Source organism: Maniola hyperantus, chromosome 16 (genome assembly GCF_902806685.2).
Source record: "Maniola hyperantus chromosome 16, iAphHyp1.2, whole genome shotgun sequence".
Taxonomy (NCBI): domain Eukaryota; kingdom Metazoa; phylum Arthropoda; class Insecta; order Lepidoptera; family Nymphalidae; genus Maniola; species Maniola hyperantus.
The window spans coordinates 3538049-3553845 of record NC_048551.1 but is presented as its reverse complement, the minus strand read 5'-3'; the positions used below and the strand labels follow the sequence as shown (position 1 = coordinate 3553845).

The window sequence follows — 15797 nt, the reverse complement described above, 5'->3', positions numbered from 1 at the left end:
GATTTCCATATTGATGTAACCGCAATATATGCAATTCCACAAAAAATGTTTGGCCCACTGTAGGTTTCTAATTACTTTGTATTTTTTTTCCAATTTTTGGCCGTTGTTTTTAATTAATGGGCTTTATTTGTGAATTTGTAAATGTTATTTTCATTCATTCAGAAGTCACAAGGTTTACAATGCAATGATGCGGATGCGGATGCAATGGTCAGACTATCGGGCGAATGCAATTATTATGTTTCAGATCTAACTAATCAGTTTCAGAAAAATCAGATAGGTACATTGTTGCTATCTCACAAAATTCCTAAATGATTTTTGTGAGATAACTACTGTGATCTTTTGTCCGAATATTACTTATGTATAATCAGTTAAGACGTATTATGAAATATTAAGTAATAGATCCGACTTTTATTTCAAATTTGTAATAGTAAAAATTGCAGCCATAAAGTCGGTTTACAACTTATGCACAAATTTTTTTAGCACAGTTACGAATATTATATAAAGTCGCATATCGTCCATTTTGAAGAAATTGTGAGTTTATATTTTATTTATTAATGATAAAGTATTTCTAGTAATGGTTAATGATAGATACAGTTAAGTGTTAAATATTACAAAAACAACTGAAATTGTATCTCTAGTAGTTTAGAAATTATGACCCGATTTCCCTAGCATTTTTGTTTTGGCTCTCCTGAAAAGTAGCAAAAATCCACATCCGACCTTATGATACTAGAGTCGAGATATATATAGTTTAAAAAAACAAAAAAAAACAGTTTTGCTTAGTTTCTAAAAAGTGTTTTATTAAATCGGTGCGAAATAAGTATTTTACTTCAATGAAACTGGTCGGATATCCTAAGCTCCCATTATACACATGAGCTAATTGTTAGAGATAAATCACTCCGGGGTCTTCCGATTTAGTACACTATTGAGCAAAGGTTATCTTCAATTACGCGTAAATGTATTAAACTCGGTATTGCTCGAGTTATTGTTCCCGGCTGCGATTGAGGAAAATTTATTGGACTTTGCACGTACGGTCTCCTGTAGGTGATAGATACTACGTCTAAAGTAATAAACACTCTTTGTCCCCTTATTCCGTCCGCTTTTGTAGCTTTGATTGCAATACATACTTAAGTTGGACATCGCTTTGTGACTTCAACTCATTAAATCGCTCCATTACAATATTTTTACACCGATAAAAATTATAAGTACCTACTACTAAACCCTTTCTTATGTTGTCTCTCCTCACTAGAATCACTTTCGGAACTGCGCCGAGTCTTGATACATCACAAGAGCTGGCCTACTATTGATTTTTAGGGTTCCCAAAAGAAAAAAAGAACCCTTATAGGATCACTTTGTTGTCTGTCTGTAATGTCACATGTGTTCACGAAATTTTTCATGAACACATTTTAATTACAGTGCCATCTATATTTGATTTGATAAATTAATTTTAATTTATCAAACCACATATAGATTGTGCTGTTGCCATTATCTTGCAGTGTTGAACATAAAAATGTTAAAAAATCTTGTACAATAGTATAGAAACCTTAGTGTGTGAGTACGACTTGCACTTGGCCGGTTTTTTTAATTTACACACTGCAAATATACACGGTGTATTCACATCTAATATGTCAAGTGTAATTTTTATTAGTAAGGGGCGGAGTAAGGGCAGCGTGAACTAGAATGAGGAAATTCTCGGTTGGATCCTGAATCGACGATAATATATCAAATATTAGGCTATAGTGATGTAAAATCAAGGAAAGGGCTACTTTAGGGCTACCTGCGTCAAATGTACTAACATTTGACGCCTGCCAGTATTTTCATAGATTTTCTACGATACTCTGATCAATTTTACTATTAACAGTACAGACAAACAAACATTTATATAAACTGTATTCAGTAAATATTAAGTTTATCCTTCTATTTTCGGTGTTAATGGACAAATAAATTCTACGAAACAGGCAAATTAATTTCATGATTTGTTTCCTTGAACGCAAATATGCAGGTAAGGGCCTGCATATCGTGTTATTTAGACTAATTGAGATGACCTTATACCTTGAGCCTTTGATGTATAGTACGCGACAGGTTGAAATGGCAATCGGGGAGGGAACGCACCGCACACCCGCACAACCCCCGCGCTAACCCGGTACGGGCGAGCGCCAGTGACGTGCGGGTGTGCGGGGCGTCGCTGATAGGGTGGTAACTAAAAGTATTTGGGATTTTTAAAAACTGATGTTCTCTCTAACAGATATACCAGTACATCCAGTCAAGGTTCTACCGGTCACCAGAGGTCCTGCTAGGCATCCCCTACGATCTGGCGATCGACATGTGGTCGTTGGGCTGCATCCTGGTCGAGATGCACACGGGGGAGCCACTGTTCAGCGGGGCCAACGAGCTGGACCAGATGAACAAGATCGTCGAAGTGCTGGGCATGCCGCCGGACCATTTGCTCGATCAGGTCAGTTTGATGAACTAGTCTTATTCATTTGCAGTAAGATTGTCGAAGTGCTGGACAAGACTTTACCAACAATTGCTAAGCCCCAACACTTCCAATATTGACACTGTAAATTGCAATAATTGTTAATAATTGAATCTATGTAGGCACTTAATATTGGAACTAAATGAGGTTTGCATTGGCCAGAAATTTTCTTAAAGCTCAAATCTTTTGCTATTCTCAAATAACTTTTTAATTATATTCTGAAACATTCAAAACATTTCAAAACATCGTGCGACTTGCACACGAAACTAAAACATTGGAAACTGCAACAAATAATTATTGCTCCGTTCGCGTTCTGGATGAAGATATAATGGCTCTTAGCTCGCGATAATTGTCTAACTTTCAACAATATGTAGCCGCCGCGCCGCTTAAATGTGTAACCATAGCGACACTCCGACCCACTTCCATTGTTAATTGGAAATAAGACAACTTTTCAAACACTTAAGATCTGTTATGAAATCTACGAACGTGCTACAAGTGTAGCCTTGCGCCTGAATCTTGTTGGTGCCTTTTCAAGACAAAAACTTCAGTCACTTGTGTGGTTACGACTTATTATCGAGTTATTATTGAAATTTCAAAGATTATATTGCTTGGAAATGGCAAATGTAATATGAAGTGACGTTGTTGTTTGCTTCATTTTCAGGCACACAAAACCAGAAAGTTCTTCGACAAATTACCAGCGTCAGAAGGCGGTGGTTACGTCCTGAAGAAAGTTGCCGGCAAAGACGGGTAAGTCGTAGTTGTAGTTAATTGTTATTTTAACTGAACAGTAAAGTACCACTCTCCTTACCACTTAGGAGTAGTTTAAATTCTGAAGTTGATATCTAAACAACTAAATGCCATTGATGTATATAAGACAGATTTTTAACATAATATGTATTTGGTTCTCTTCTCTCGTCTCGCATGGCATCTACGCGAGCCAAATGCTCGGTTATTGTAGACTTGCCTCTCACTTTTTTGGTAGAGACAATGAGCGCCCTGCAACCGCGAGGCGGTTTTTCGATGTATTTACGCAAGCGCATCAGAAGCTCTGAAAAGCTCCATCAAAGTTCTATGAGCGCTTTGTATTTGCTGCGCCTTTGCTGGAGTTGTGATTTGAAATTTGCAGTAAATGTGATATTTTTGACCAATTTAGATCTTCGATTTCGTGACCGCTTTTCCGTGACTGTTTGTGTAAGTAAATGTTTCGTCTCGTATCTGTTGCAGCGGATACAGAAAGTACCGGCCGTCGGGCACGCGGCGGCTACACGACATCCTCGGAGTGGAGGGCGGAGGTCCTGCGGCGCGGCGGCGAGGAGAGCCCGGTCATTCTGTCTCCGACTACCTTAAGTTTAAAGTACGTTTTTGTACGAATTTCTACACTCCAATCAAATCATGCAACTTTTGGCCAGCTGTGTCCTTTCAGTCCACCTGATAATAAAAAGAATCCTCGATTTTCCAGGACCTAATTCTGCGCATGTTGGAGTATGACCCCAAACAGCGCGTGACGCCGTACTACGCGCTGCAGCACAACTTCTTCAAGCGCACCGCCGATGAGGCCACCAACACGCAGCAGGCTCAGTCACACCACCAACACGGTCAGTCCACCAGTAGCAAATCCTGATCCTCCGTGTCCCAGTGCGACACTGAAGTGCGTGACGCCGTACTACGCGTTGCAGCACAACTTCTGCCTCATTCGTCTGGTGGCACGTTTTTATTTGGCTGTGGATCAAAAGGTCGGGGTTGGGCAAAAAACCGTTATTTGGTTTCTCTGTGAAACAATTTTCAGTAGCTTGGAGTTGGCAGTGTTACATCCCGAATCCTCGGAGAGCACAGTCATAAAGCCGTTAGTTCGGTGTCGGAACTCACCTTTGCCTTAACAAACCTTAGCCATACGTGTGGGAATGATGACGCAAAACGTTTCGTGCATGTAGATGGAATGTCGAAGGATGGAAACTCGCCCGACATCTTGCGGTACAGTGGTGGTCGAAAAGTTCCTGAGCACTCTCAGAAAAATATTCTATAAAGCACTGATAAGCCGGCAACCTTACGGCGCTAATCAAGTTGGAAGTTTCGCCAGTAGGAGAGACGGTGCCTATGAGTTTCTTAGTTTGACGTCCAACAGCATATATAGAGCCGCTAGTTGGTATTTAGTGGAGCCATAATAGAGGTGACTCGAGTACTCCATGCATAACCTGATTTAGGCCAGGCAATCAGTTGGTGCGGCCTGCAGTGAGGGACCTACTGCATACTTTGGTGTATTAATTGGCATTGCGTTTGGCTAACCTCCTTTGAAATTTGGGAAATGTATACCCCTTGCACACTATTTGTCTATCCATGAAGGCCATACATTGTATATGTGGGGCTGACACTGAACTACATTCTTAAATCATGCGTGTATAGAAGTGAACCATCCATATGGACATGTTCATGATAAAGGTATCGCGGGTAAATATAATGGGCGTTTTTACATTTTTATAATGCGTGCCAATAAACGAATCGAAACAAAGCGACGCTAATCGTAGCGTCTCGCTCACACACTATTCACAGGTGCACGGTATAAGTGAGATCGAAAGATTAACGCTGCTCTTTTCATTCTAGTTTTTTATTGGCATGGCATCGTATGACGTTCGTGTTACATGCATATCGAACCCTTTGCAAACTCCTAAGTTACTAACTATCAGTACCCTTATTATAAATGCGAAAGTGTGTTTGTTTCTTGGATTGTTGATTTGTTGGTTTGTCCTTAAATCACGTCGCAATAGAGCAACGGATTGACGTGACTTTTTGCATGAGTATAGTCAAAGACCTGGAGAGTGGCATAGGCTACTTTTTATCCCGGAAAACCAAAAAGTTCCCACGGGATTGCTAACAACCTTAATCCACGCGTACGAAGTCACGGGCATCAGCTAGTTGTTTATATAACTTAAGTTTGATTCAACCTACGATTTTCATCATGATCGCCGGATCGCCGAACCCATCGCCGGCTCACTACAGAGCACGGGTCTCCTCTCAGACTGAGAAGGATTTTGGCCATAGTCTACCACGCAGTCCATGTGCCGATTGGTAGACTTCACACACCTTTGAGAACATTATGGAGAACTCTCAGGCATGCAGGTTTCCTCTCGATGTTTTCCTTTACCGTTGAGCAAGTGATATTTAATTAATTAAAACGCACTCCGAAAAGTTAGAGGTGCGTGCCCGGGATCGAATTCCCGACCTCCGATTAGAAGGCGGACGTCCTAACCACTAGGCTATCACAGCTTTACGATTGTCTTGCTTTTGGTTACATATGGATTTATGTGTGCAAGGGTATGATTAACTATTCCAGAACAGCTAGCCTCGAAAAAGAAAATATTTAGGGGTATGGTATTTAAATGAGTGTTAAGATTTTATGTGAATAATTTCTTTCGGTTGATATGGATAACAATGCATAATGGGAGGTTATAAATAATTTTAATATATTATAGCTTTTTATTTATTGGTGTTCATGGGCGTACCCAAATATTTCATTCATATGGAATTCATTCCATGGACACGTAGAAGCCCAATTTTTGTTTGTTTGACTTAGTATTGAATTTTTTACTTTAAATCAAGCGACTTTAGGTCTATTTTATTTTACTTCGAAGCTCGAATTTTGTCAACTTGACTTAGATCAAAATTTAGGGGTATTTATCCCCTATTGGGTACGGCCATGTTTGGTGTCTATGGCAAAATATTATTCTAAAGGTGTTTTAATGTATGATATTGTGTAGATTATTTTATGTCTAACATGATCCATTTTCAGCTTTATCGTGTCTCCGCTAACACATGACGCTATCATCAATTCATTTTTTAACTAATTGGGTTCCATGGAAACTGTCACTAAAATCTTTTAAAGTACTTCAAAAATAATGATCAAAACTAACGTGAATGCCTTTTCAATGATTTTTTAGCCTTAACCATTGTTAAAGATAAATAATTAAATTTTTAACTATCACACTATGTCGTTATAGCAAAATGGGGTAAAGCCAAAGTTATTTTTCTATTGTCACTTAAAACAGTTACTGATTGAACAACGTACACGGTATGCTTGAGCAGTCGACTGCAGTTGACCGCTCGGACTGACTCTAGTAGTATCGGATATGACAATGAAAGGAAGATTGTAGTTTGCTATGCAGTCGCCGTCATAACTGACTGCTTCAAGCAATCCGTGTATATCTGCTCTTAGATATAAAACTAACGTAAACCTAAGTTTGGATAATTTTATTAATATGATTCACAAAATGTGATCAAATAAGCACTGAAAACAAAATTAAATGTAGAACTTGGACTACTATCCTAATTCAGTTGTATACAAAATCATGATTCTAAATTGACAGCCTGAATAGTAGTTTTATCATTTCCGCAGCCAAGATGGTGGAAAATATAGCACTGTAGTTGTTCTGTCAATTTAGCATGGTTTAAGTTTTGTGTAAATTTGTAGAGTATTTTTTTGGTATTGATAAAAAGAATCCTATGTATGGCCTTGATTACACCAGTAAGTTTTACTCAAGTAAGTAGCATATATTGATTGTCAGCAAATTTACTAAATGACACTTATAAGAGCGTTTACATGAGTAAATTTGTCGTAAGTTAATCATGTAAGCTACTTACGTGAGTAAAACTTACTGGTGTAATCGCGGCCATAACTTACAGACGTAATTGCGGTTAAAACTTACAGGTGCAATTGTATTTGTTAGTAAGGGTTGACAATAGAACAACAACTGGGGTTACACCCGTCCAAATTAACCTTTCACACTATTCATACAATAGTGAACCTTAACTCCTTGTTTATAATGGCGATGTTCCCGCGGCAGATGGCCCGGACTCGCGATGACTAGAGCGCTCGGGCGGCCCCCCCTCGCGTCACTAACGCCGCCTAGTGCCTAACATTGTACGCCAGGTCTGCCTCCAAATCTACGTTACCCTTTTACCCCCGGAATGCTATGCCCCCTGTTGCCCCCCCTTGAACCCACATTCTTCATTTGACATTAGTAACAGTAACTACAACAGTATTGAGTTTTAGAGAGGTTAAATAATTTAACACTTTACTCAGCAATTCTATAACTGCACTTGACTTGGTTAAACCAACTGGAACATATTATTTTGTGATTTAAAACCTTTGAGACCATCCTTATTTGGAGCACATGTATCCATACGGAAGAATGTCACCGATTTGAAGTGCGGCCCAAGATGGCGAATGCCCTAATTGAAGGTGACTTGTTTTATACCCCTTTAACACTACCTGATCCGCCCCGGTTTTGCTTGTGCGGAATTTGTTAAAATTATTTCTTAGTGGAAGGGTTTACATTATGAGAAGTTAGAAAACCTACCTGTAAAATGTCTAGTTTCTAGATTACCAAGCCTTCACAGAAACACAATACTGTTACAGCTATTAGATACTCACACTATTATAGAGTCTCCATTCAATTTATTTTGGCATGGTATCATCCATCGTATTTTATTCAGTGCATGGCTTATCACTGTTAGATTGGTCATCTGCAACTGCTTACAATCTCAATTATCATTATGCAATAAAAGTTCATCAATGGAAAATTCGTTGGTTGCAGATTAGTGCCAATCTTATCGTATTTTATTATTTTATGTAATAAGTACACGCATTAAATAAGTATTGGTTTTATGATAACGAAACCTGTAAATAGGAACTAATTATTACAAAAAGTCTGTCAAAATATTTGAGAACTAGGTTTATCAGTAGCATTTTGATTAGGTAAAATCATAAATTAGTTAGATCCCTTAGATTTAGAATATTATAATCCCAATTATTTAGTTGTTTGTTTTTAAGCCGAAATAATATTATCATGTATAAAATGTAAGATTTTCAAATTCAATATTTTGTATGAAAACAGTAGGTGCAACTGCAAGTTGCAACGGTCTCAGATCTCAATAAGAACAAAATATGTTAAGCAATTTAAAATCTCCGGTTTTACGGTCACAAAAAATTATTATCGAGGTTCCTTGGTATGTTACATTGTTTCGGCTTACAACAAAAGTAACTATGGGATTAGTATTAGGAAATGTTAAAAGTAAATATGTTGTTTCGGGTAAACAGTGGGCGGCGCCCGGCTGTGGGGCGGCGCAGAGCGCATGGAGGTGGAGGGCGTCCGGCGCGACGACGACATGCTGCAGCCCGTCTGCCAGCTGCAGCACTCGCCCGTCGCCATCCACTAGCGCCGCGCGCGCGCCGACCCGAGCCGAGCCGGGCCCGGCGCGACGCCGCTCGCACCCGCCTCTGTCGCGCCCGGCGCCAAGCGCACGCGCAACAGGAGGCGCAAGCATCCGCGGAACTGAGGACCAGACTGTGAAGTGATGACGCGACATAGTGCCGTGGTTAAACGCGCGACGCGAGGACGAGACGGACAGTCTAGTCGCGTCGAGCGTCGCGCAATTGACGAGTGCTCAAAGGATATGAGTATGATGGTTGTGTGCGTGTGGACGTTCGGCGAGCGAGGACGCGTCCGCTCGCCCGGAACGGCTTAGTATAATTCCTTGCTCCATAATCAAAGACGATAGAGTTAATTCGCTCTAGTATTCGTAAGGCGGAGACTGTGCGCGAGTCGGTGTAGTGTAAGTAAAGTTAAATCACTCTATATTTAGAGGACGGTATAGATCCACGTCGCCTACCGGCGGTAGCGAGTAATCCATAGAGAATCGGGACACCACGGCGTCGGAATAGTACTCTAGTACAATATGTGGCAACACTTGCGGACTGAATCCATATTTATAATTCTTTATTTTTATTTAATGCGATAAGTCTGATTGTAAAAAGTAATGATGGCGATTAGTTACTCTGTAACAGGATTGTATGTATGTATGTTCGTACCGCTTCTCGACCGTACTTAGTAGTGCCGCGGCCCGAGGCCGAACGCATCCGGATGCATGGCATGAAAGCTAGGTTTTTTTATTGTTACGCAATGCATATCAAGGACGCAATATGGTAGAAAATAAATAATATTGTACATAATATTAGGAGGCCGACTAATAATGGATACAGACTGCAACTTCAACCGGTAATATAGTTTAGATACGTCTATGCTAGTTAAGCTTTCCTTCAGTTATTATCGCAAGCTTTATATTTTTAAAAGTGTCGGCAACTGATGACTGAGAAATCAAAGGGCCAGAACAGAATTTCGTTTATTGATACAACCGAGTAAAAAATAGTATAAAATAATAAAAAATGAAGTATTTTTTGAGTGCACAGATTGATTGGATTCGATACTCCTGACGTTGAAATCATTTGAAACTTTGCCCTCGCATTTCAGAGTTGTTGTATATTGTAAATGTTTTTATTTCGGATCTCGAATGCGCGAGATTCGAGGATCTGTACATCAATACACGCGTACTGTGTAACACAATATATATAGGTTATTTTTGACCCATCGGAATATTCAGACGATATGTAAATCAAAAAATAGTGTATAGGTAATTCTATAAAAACACAAAATGTACTTGTAGGTTACGGGAATGTTGAATCATATATATAAACATTTTTGGGTATTTCAGATAGGAGTTAATAAATTAAACTGACTTGTTCAACCTTTTTGGATTTGAATCTACAATAGACTAACCTCATTGCAACAGACTGGTCGTAACTTTGTAATGGAGATATTTTGTATAGCGTACACTGAATCACTGCCTTATTGTGCCGGAACTCCGAGAGCCCCGCCGCGCGCCGCGGCGCCCCGCCGACCTCGGGCGGGGCTGCGCGCGGGCACGCGGCGCGCGGCGGCCCCGCGGCGGCTCCACGCGGGCGCCGCGATTTAGCAAATTATATTTTTTTCGATTGTGTATAGTTCGTGACGACTGAGTCGCCCGGGCGTGGAGCCTCCGAGGATACATTGCAACTGAAAGCAGATTTTTTTGTGCTGCAGAATGTTGCCGTGATTTTTTATAAGAAAAATAACTTCCCCTCCCCCCGAAAAGTTATTTTAAAATTAAACGAGTTTGTATGGTACGATTATTTTCATACATGAAGCATGAAAGTATTCTCTTAACTTGCGTTCCTTAGCTCGGTAAGCGCTGCGACTGTTCTCTCGATCTATTTATTGTTTTCATTGTAGATTTGAATCTATTTCTAATCTCTCTGGTCTGAAATATAAATTTTTCGAATATCTGTATCATATTTACTGTATTTTAATACTTTTTTGCTTCATGAGGTTATAGGATTGTTAGAGATGTAAGAAATAGGTATGGGAAACATGTTTTCGTTTCATTCTAGGGAAGTAACAAATTATGCCAGCGGGTTTCCGAACAGTCTTTAAGACTATTTGATTTTTTTTGTTTCAATAAATAAATGTTTTGTTTCCTTCAATTATTAATTCTGACGAAGACTGTATTGGATTTTTGTTTTGTTACATTTTCCTTTGTTATCAATCTAATCATACATAATGGAATTTGTCGAAACATGATGTTTTAACGTTTAATTTACATATTTCTTTATGCTCTATGTTGTTCAGAGTGACTCGTCTTGGATTCAGGCGTTTTAGTAAATCTTGTAGTAGTTATTTTTAATTGTTTGCCGTTATGAATCGTACCTTTGTCGTCGATTATATCGTGGAAATACGAGTCATTCTGGAGTCACACGTATAGTATCAGCTGCCTTAGGGTCAGTGTAGACCAAGCGGAAAACTGATCGAGAAAATGCATACACTTGTCTTAACAATAGCCCAACGATACAATTAAATTTCTTATTCAATTCAAATAGAGTTCTAAATAATTTGACATAAGCAGTCTTACGACTGTTTGAAAGTTTTGTATGACATCACTTTCTTGAATTTCATCAAGAGGTTTAATTTTGTATCTTTTAATAAAACTGCAGGCTCAAAAGGGCTAAAACCTGTTCAAAATTTACTGTACGCCTTTTTACAGTAACTGAGTCATGGTCTGCCATTTCATCTCAACAAAACTCTGCGAGCATTATCGATGGAGTTGTATACGGAGATGACCTAGTAGCAAGTAACATTTTGTCTCCAAAAATTTAACAATCGGCCTGAAAAACGATATTTAGCGCAATTTTTGCAATCGTCAAAATATATTTGTAATTTGTAAAATAATTGACGTTTTCATAGTTTTAATCTGACGTAAAAAAATTGTCAGGGATCGACAAATCAACCCTTAAAATGCAAACAGACGAGTGACAAAGAGTCGTATTATGTAATATGGCCGTTCTTTACTTGCATAGCGACGCGATTGTCCGTGAACGCCGCAAAACGAACATACTGTTTCGCGCTCTTTACGAGCTTTCGCGGCGCTATTTACACGAGTGAAGAGCGGGCTGTATGAAAACGTGCGTCGTCAGTCGTGCATATTATATTATGAGGTGTACCGCTTGACAGAGACTGCTGTGGGTTAGGGTGCGGGTTGCGAGAGGGTGACAGCGACTTCGAAATCCTTGACTTTTACGTCAACTGTCACCCTCCCACAACCCGCGCCAACTTCAAGAGCCATCTCGATGAAACGGTATACTTATAGTTATAATAGAGCCAACGAGAAATTGCGTTTTTGACATCTGTCAGTTACAAACTAAATAATATTGTGTGCCCTCTCGCACACATTACTTTGATATGTGACAACGAAACATCAAAAACGCAATCTCGCGTTGGCTCTACAATAGCAGCTATACTTTCTGCCGCACTACCTCACTGTCGATTGTCTGTAAAGTCTGACGTACATCTGAGACACGCCGAATCGAGCCGAAACGCATCGACTAAAGTATGATAAGCGATTCGAGTCGGCAGCGTACTGTAGCGCGTCGCTCAGGACGCAGTTCTATAAAAATAGATGGCGAATTATTGCGAATCGATTCGTTAGTGAGCGTTAACCATTTTGAGACACCAACCAATCACAAACATGTTTTCAAAAAACATTCGAAAGTTTAGTTTAAACACATTGTTTAATTTGTGGTTGGTGCCTCAAAATGATTAACGCCCACTGAGATTTTTGTCTCTGTCATTTATAAGGGATTATCGTAACAGAGAGAGCCCTATACTAACTTAAACTTTGGATAGAGTATATAGTGGACTCCAGTCTATATTATTCTAATCTACATTGACAATCAGTGGGAGAAACTAGCGCATGCTCGAACAGTTTGCGCTCGATCTGCGCCGCCCGCGCCGCTTGCGGGAACCTGCCATACAATATTATTTTACATAATCGAGCCTTAAATACGTGACAAGAGAACTGGAAACACCAACCTATTGATAATTGTAAACCGATACTAATGATGGCCCTAGATGTTTCGCTTGAGTATGTATAATACTGTATTTATTTGTATTTGTACTGTGACATGGTATCGTTGACGCGAGTTGACGCTGCGCGAGAGCTAAATGTTTATTTCCTATCGAATTGTCAGTTCGCAGGCACTGTAACAATAAAAGGATAGAGCTTTATGTCACTAAGTTTTGTATTTTAAATCAATAAACGATAGCAATGATTTTGGTATGTTTTAATGTCACCATGCACCCTTTTCCCGCCAAAACAGTTCACCACGACAGTTAAGAAACTTGTAACAAAACGTCGAGGCTTCATTCACCTGCACTCATTCAGCAGGCGTCAATTGTTACCTACATTTGACGCCAGGTAGGCTATGAAACGACTACCGGGCCTAATATTTGACAGATGTCGCTTCAGGATTAAAACCAAATAACCTAACCAAAGACGTAGGTTCGAATCCCGCCAGTTCCGCAATTTTTGATATGTATTTAAAAATAGATGCTGCCTGTGGATTTAGATTAAAAAAAATCTAAATCCACAAATAAAATTGTATCAAAATTTGTTGAATTTGGTTGAAATTGAAGCAGACAGACAGACACACTTTCGCATTTATAATATTAGTATGGATTATTTACAAAACCGAGTTTTTTTATTCTAGTTACGAGTGAACTAGAATAAAAAATAGTTACAGTTTGAAATGCCGCTGTCGGATAAAAAAAACACGAATTACAAATTCGAATTCGATTCGATTTGAATATGAAGGCTGGAGCTCACATTTCCAGGCTTTACTATGATCGAGTCGGAGTAGGTGTCGAAACTTACCTAATGTGGAAGACCTTTAACGTTTAGTGTTGTTTTCTTAAGTTTTAACGATGAGTAGGTGCAGTTTAGGCACAGATGTCTGTCAGCGGCTGTACTCACGTATCTAAGGGCTAACGTCGACTAAATAAATGAGTACAGCCGGCGACAGATATATATATAATGTAAATCACTCACGATAGTTTAAACGCTAAATTTTATTTAGGTAAATTAAAGTTAATTATGACAGAGGTTCGACGAAGCCGTCTAAACAGTGGTCAGTGTGGGACAAAAGAGCGACCCGAACTAGCCTGCTTAGGTACGGCCCTTCTTTTGAAGGGTCATCGAGGTCATCATTTACCACGAGATCAAAGGTATGTCGGACTACTGTATCTTTCTTTATAGTGTGGTTCGGGTTAAGTTAGGTTTCCGAATGACTTTTTGTTGTTTGTTTAAATTTTTTAGCGTCAGCAATAATTTTACAATGAGACCGCAGAAATTGGAAATAATATGTATTGTCATTTTATATTTCAAACTTACTACTAGTTGGTAACACCTCATAATTTCAGTATTGCCTCTATATCTCCGATAGCCGTGATCGTCTAGTGGTTAGGACCCTACGTTGTGGCCGTAGTAACCCAGGTTCGAATCCTGGTCACGGCAGTGGTCAAACACTGTTACGGCGGAGATTATATTTTTGTAATTTTTAAATTATTTTTATTTACCTAATTTAATTTAGATTTCCATAAAAAAAGGTATTTTTCTGCCGTCTTTTACCTAAAAGTCTATCCGTCGTTTTGATAAGGGTCATATTAAAAACTAAGGAAACTTACACCGTTACACCTAATTACAGTTTCTAATAATATTAGGTAATAATGTTTTTGTTTCTTCTATGTTGATAAGCGCAACTTTTTTGATGTAAAATTGTTGGTTTTTTTATTTTTAAAACTTTATTTACGCCATCTATGGATGTGAGGTTGAGTCACTATAAAAACGTTTTGCTCCGTGTCTCGGTGCTCCGTTACTGACGACTACGGAGCCTCCGTAGCCGTCAGCTATCTGTAACTTCTGGTTAAAATTATTGTAGCTTTGCCTCGTCTAGGTGGCTGTACTGGTATTTGTTTTGGTACAACTACGCACCGCAGCTGTTCGGCGTTCGCTATCATAGAAATCTGTGAGAGAAAAGGAGTGGTGATTAGGCTCTGTTTGGCAAAAATTTATGTTTTATATATGGTTCCCGGCCGTTTTGACACCTGTGCTTCTAATATATAATGCATTGAGATGTTACCCGCGTCCTATATCGTCGGCAGTGTCGAATAACCGTGATAAATGGTGTAATTAACGTTGTTAACTTTGGTTATGACGTTTACTACGTTTTTTGCATGTGTGCGTGTGTATTCATCGTGACAGCATTGCCGTTGATTGTTGAAGCGAATCTTGTAACGGGATTTCTTGTGAGAATGCTTGTTTGGGTAAGTTGAAAATGTTGTTTTGAATGCTTAACCTAACCTCTCTGCCACTCACGCCTGCAGCTCGGCTATACATCCATAGATGTGCGCCTCTGACCTCGATACCCAATACAGTTCATGATACTATTCAACAGAAAGGCCAATTTCTAGCGGTCACATTTTTTTGCCAATTGAGAGTGTGAATCTTATTGGCTTGATCTTGGTGTTGTGTTTTGTTATGCTATAACCATGCCTATGACTGCTATGACTTAGTAAACTCAATTAGGTACTTATTTAAAACTCAAAAATATAATAAGTGTGAATGTTAAAAAACATAAGAGCTTTGTGTTTGATATGAATTTTTGGTAATTTTGAAAATACCCCCATTTTTATCTACCTACTTAATAAAAATATTTAAGTAAGTAGGTGTTTATTAACGGTCCTACATAACGGACTTTTAAAACTTTTCTCACGTTAAGTAAATGACACTTAGGTATTATTCTTGTAAGTACCTACCTACCTACCTACCTACCTACCTACCTACCTAATTGTTTTCGACACAAAAATGTCTAGGTATAAGTACAAATAAACACTGGGCTTAGTTTACTACTACCACTAGGTAGGTATAGCTTTAATTAAAACTGGTTCTTATCTTTAGTTATTGTAAGTAATGTAGTCGTTGTTTTGTTTTTTCCTACCATTTATATATCTTATCAAGGTTGACAATTCACAGGAGTTGAAACTCATTCATATATTTTGTCAACTAATGATCGCTTTACTGTACCTAAATCTTAATGATTGGGACCTATTTACTATTATTTAGTTGT

At 39.0% G+C, this 15797-nt stretch overlaps 2 protein-coding genes and 1 non-coding gene across 10 annotated transcripts in view; all 3 read left to right on the top strand.

Moving 5' to 3' along the window:
• The window catches only part of LOC117989666 (serine/threonine-protein kinase minibrain-like), a 229402-nt gene extending 216458 nt beyond the window's left edge, over positions 1–12944 (top strand). For 7 of the 8 annotated variants that reach the window (XM_034977056.2, XM_069504009.1, XM_069504011.1 and 4 more), the window contains 5 exons: positions 2243–2452; positions 3135–3220; positions 3698–3827; positions 3933–4068; positions 8565–12944. In XM_034977056.2, the coding sequence (XP_034832947.1) occupies positions 2243–2452; positions 3135–3220; positions 3698–3827; positions 3933–4068; positions 8565–8683 (681 nt within the window). In that variant the 3' untranslated portion in view covers positions 8684–12944. Of the gene's footprint in view, positions 1–2242; positions 2453–3134; positions 3221–3697; positions 3828–3932; positions 4069–7308; positions 7395–8564 lie in introns of all 8 variants that reach the window. The other variant, XR_011237702.1, reaches the window with a different exon arrangement.
• A 1169-nt stretch (positions 12945–14113) lies between these two features.
• Positions 14114–14185, top strand: TRNAH-GUG (transfer RNA histidin (anticodon GUG)). The gene has a single exon. It is a non-coding gene; the product is annotated as a tRNA-His (tRNA).
• A 456-nt stretch (positions 14186–14641) lies between these two features.
• The window catches only part of LOC117989332 (uncharacterized protein CG43867), a 352469-nt gene continuing 351313 nt past the window's right edge, over positions 14642–15797 (top strand). The window contains exon 1 of the mRNA XM_069503976.1: positions 14642–14994. The gene's annotated coding sequence lies outside the window, so the exon portion shown is untranslated. The remainder of the gene's footprint in view (positions 14995–15797) is intronic.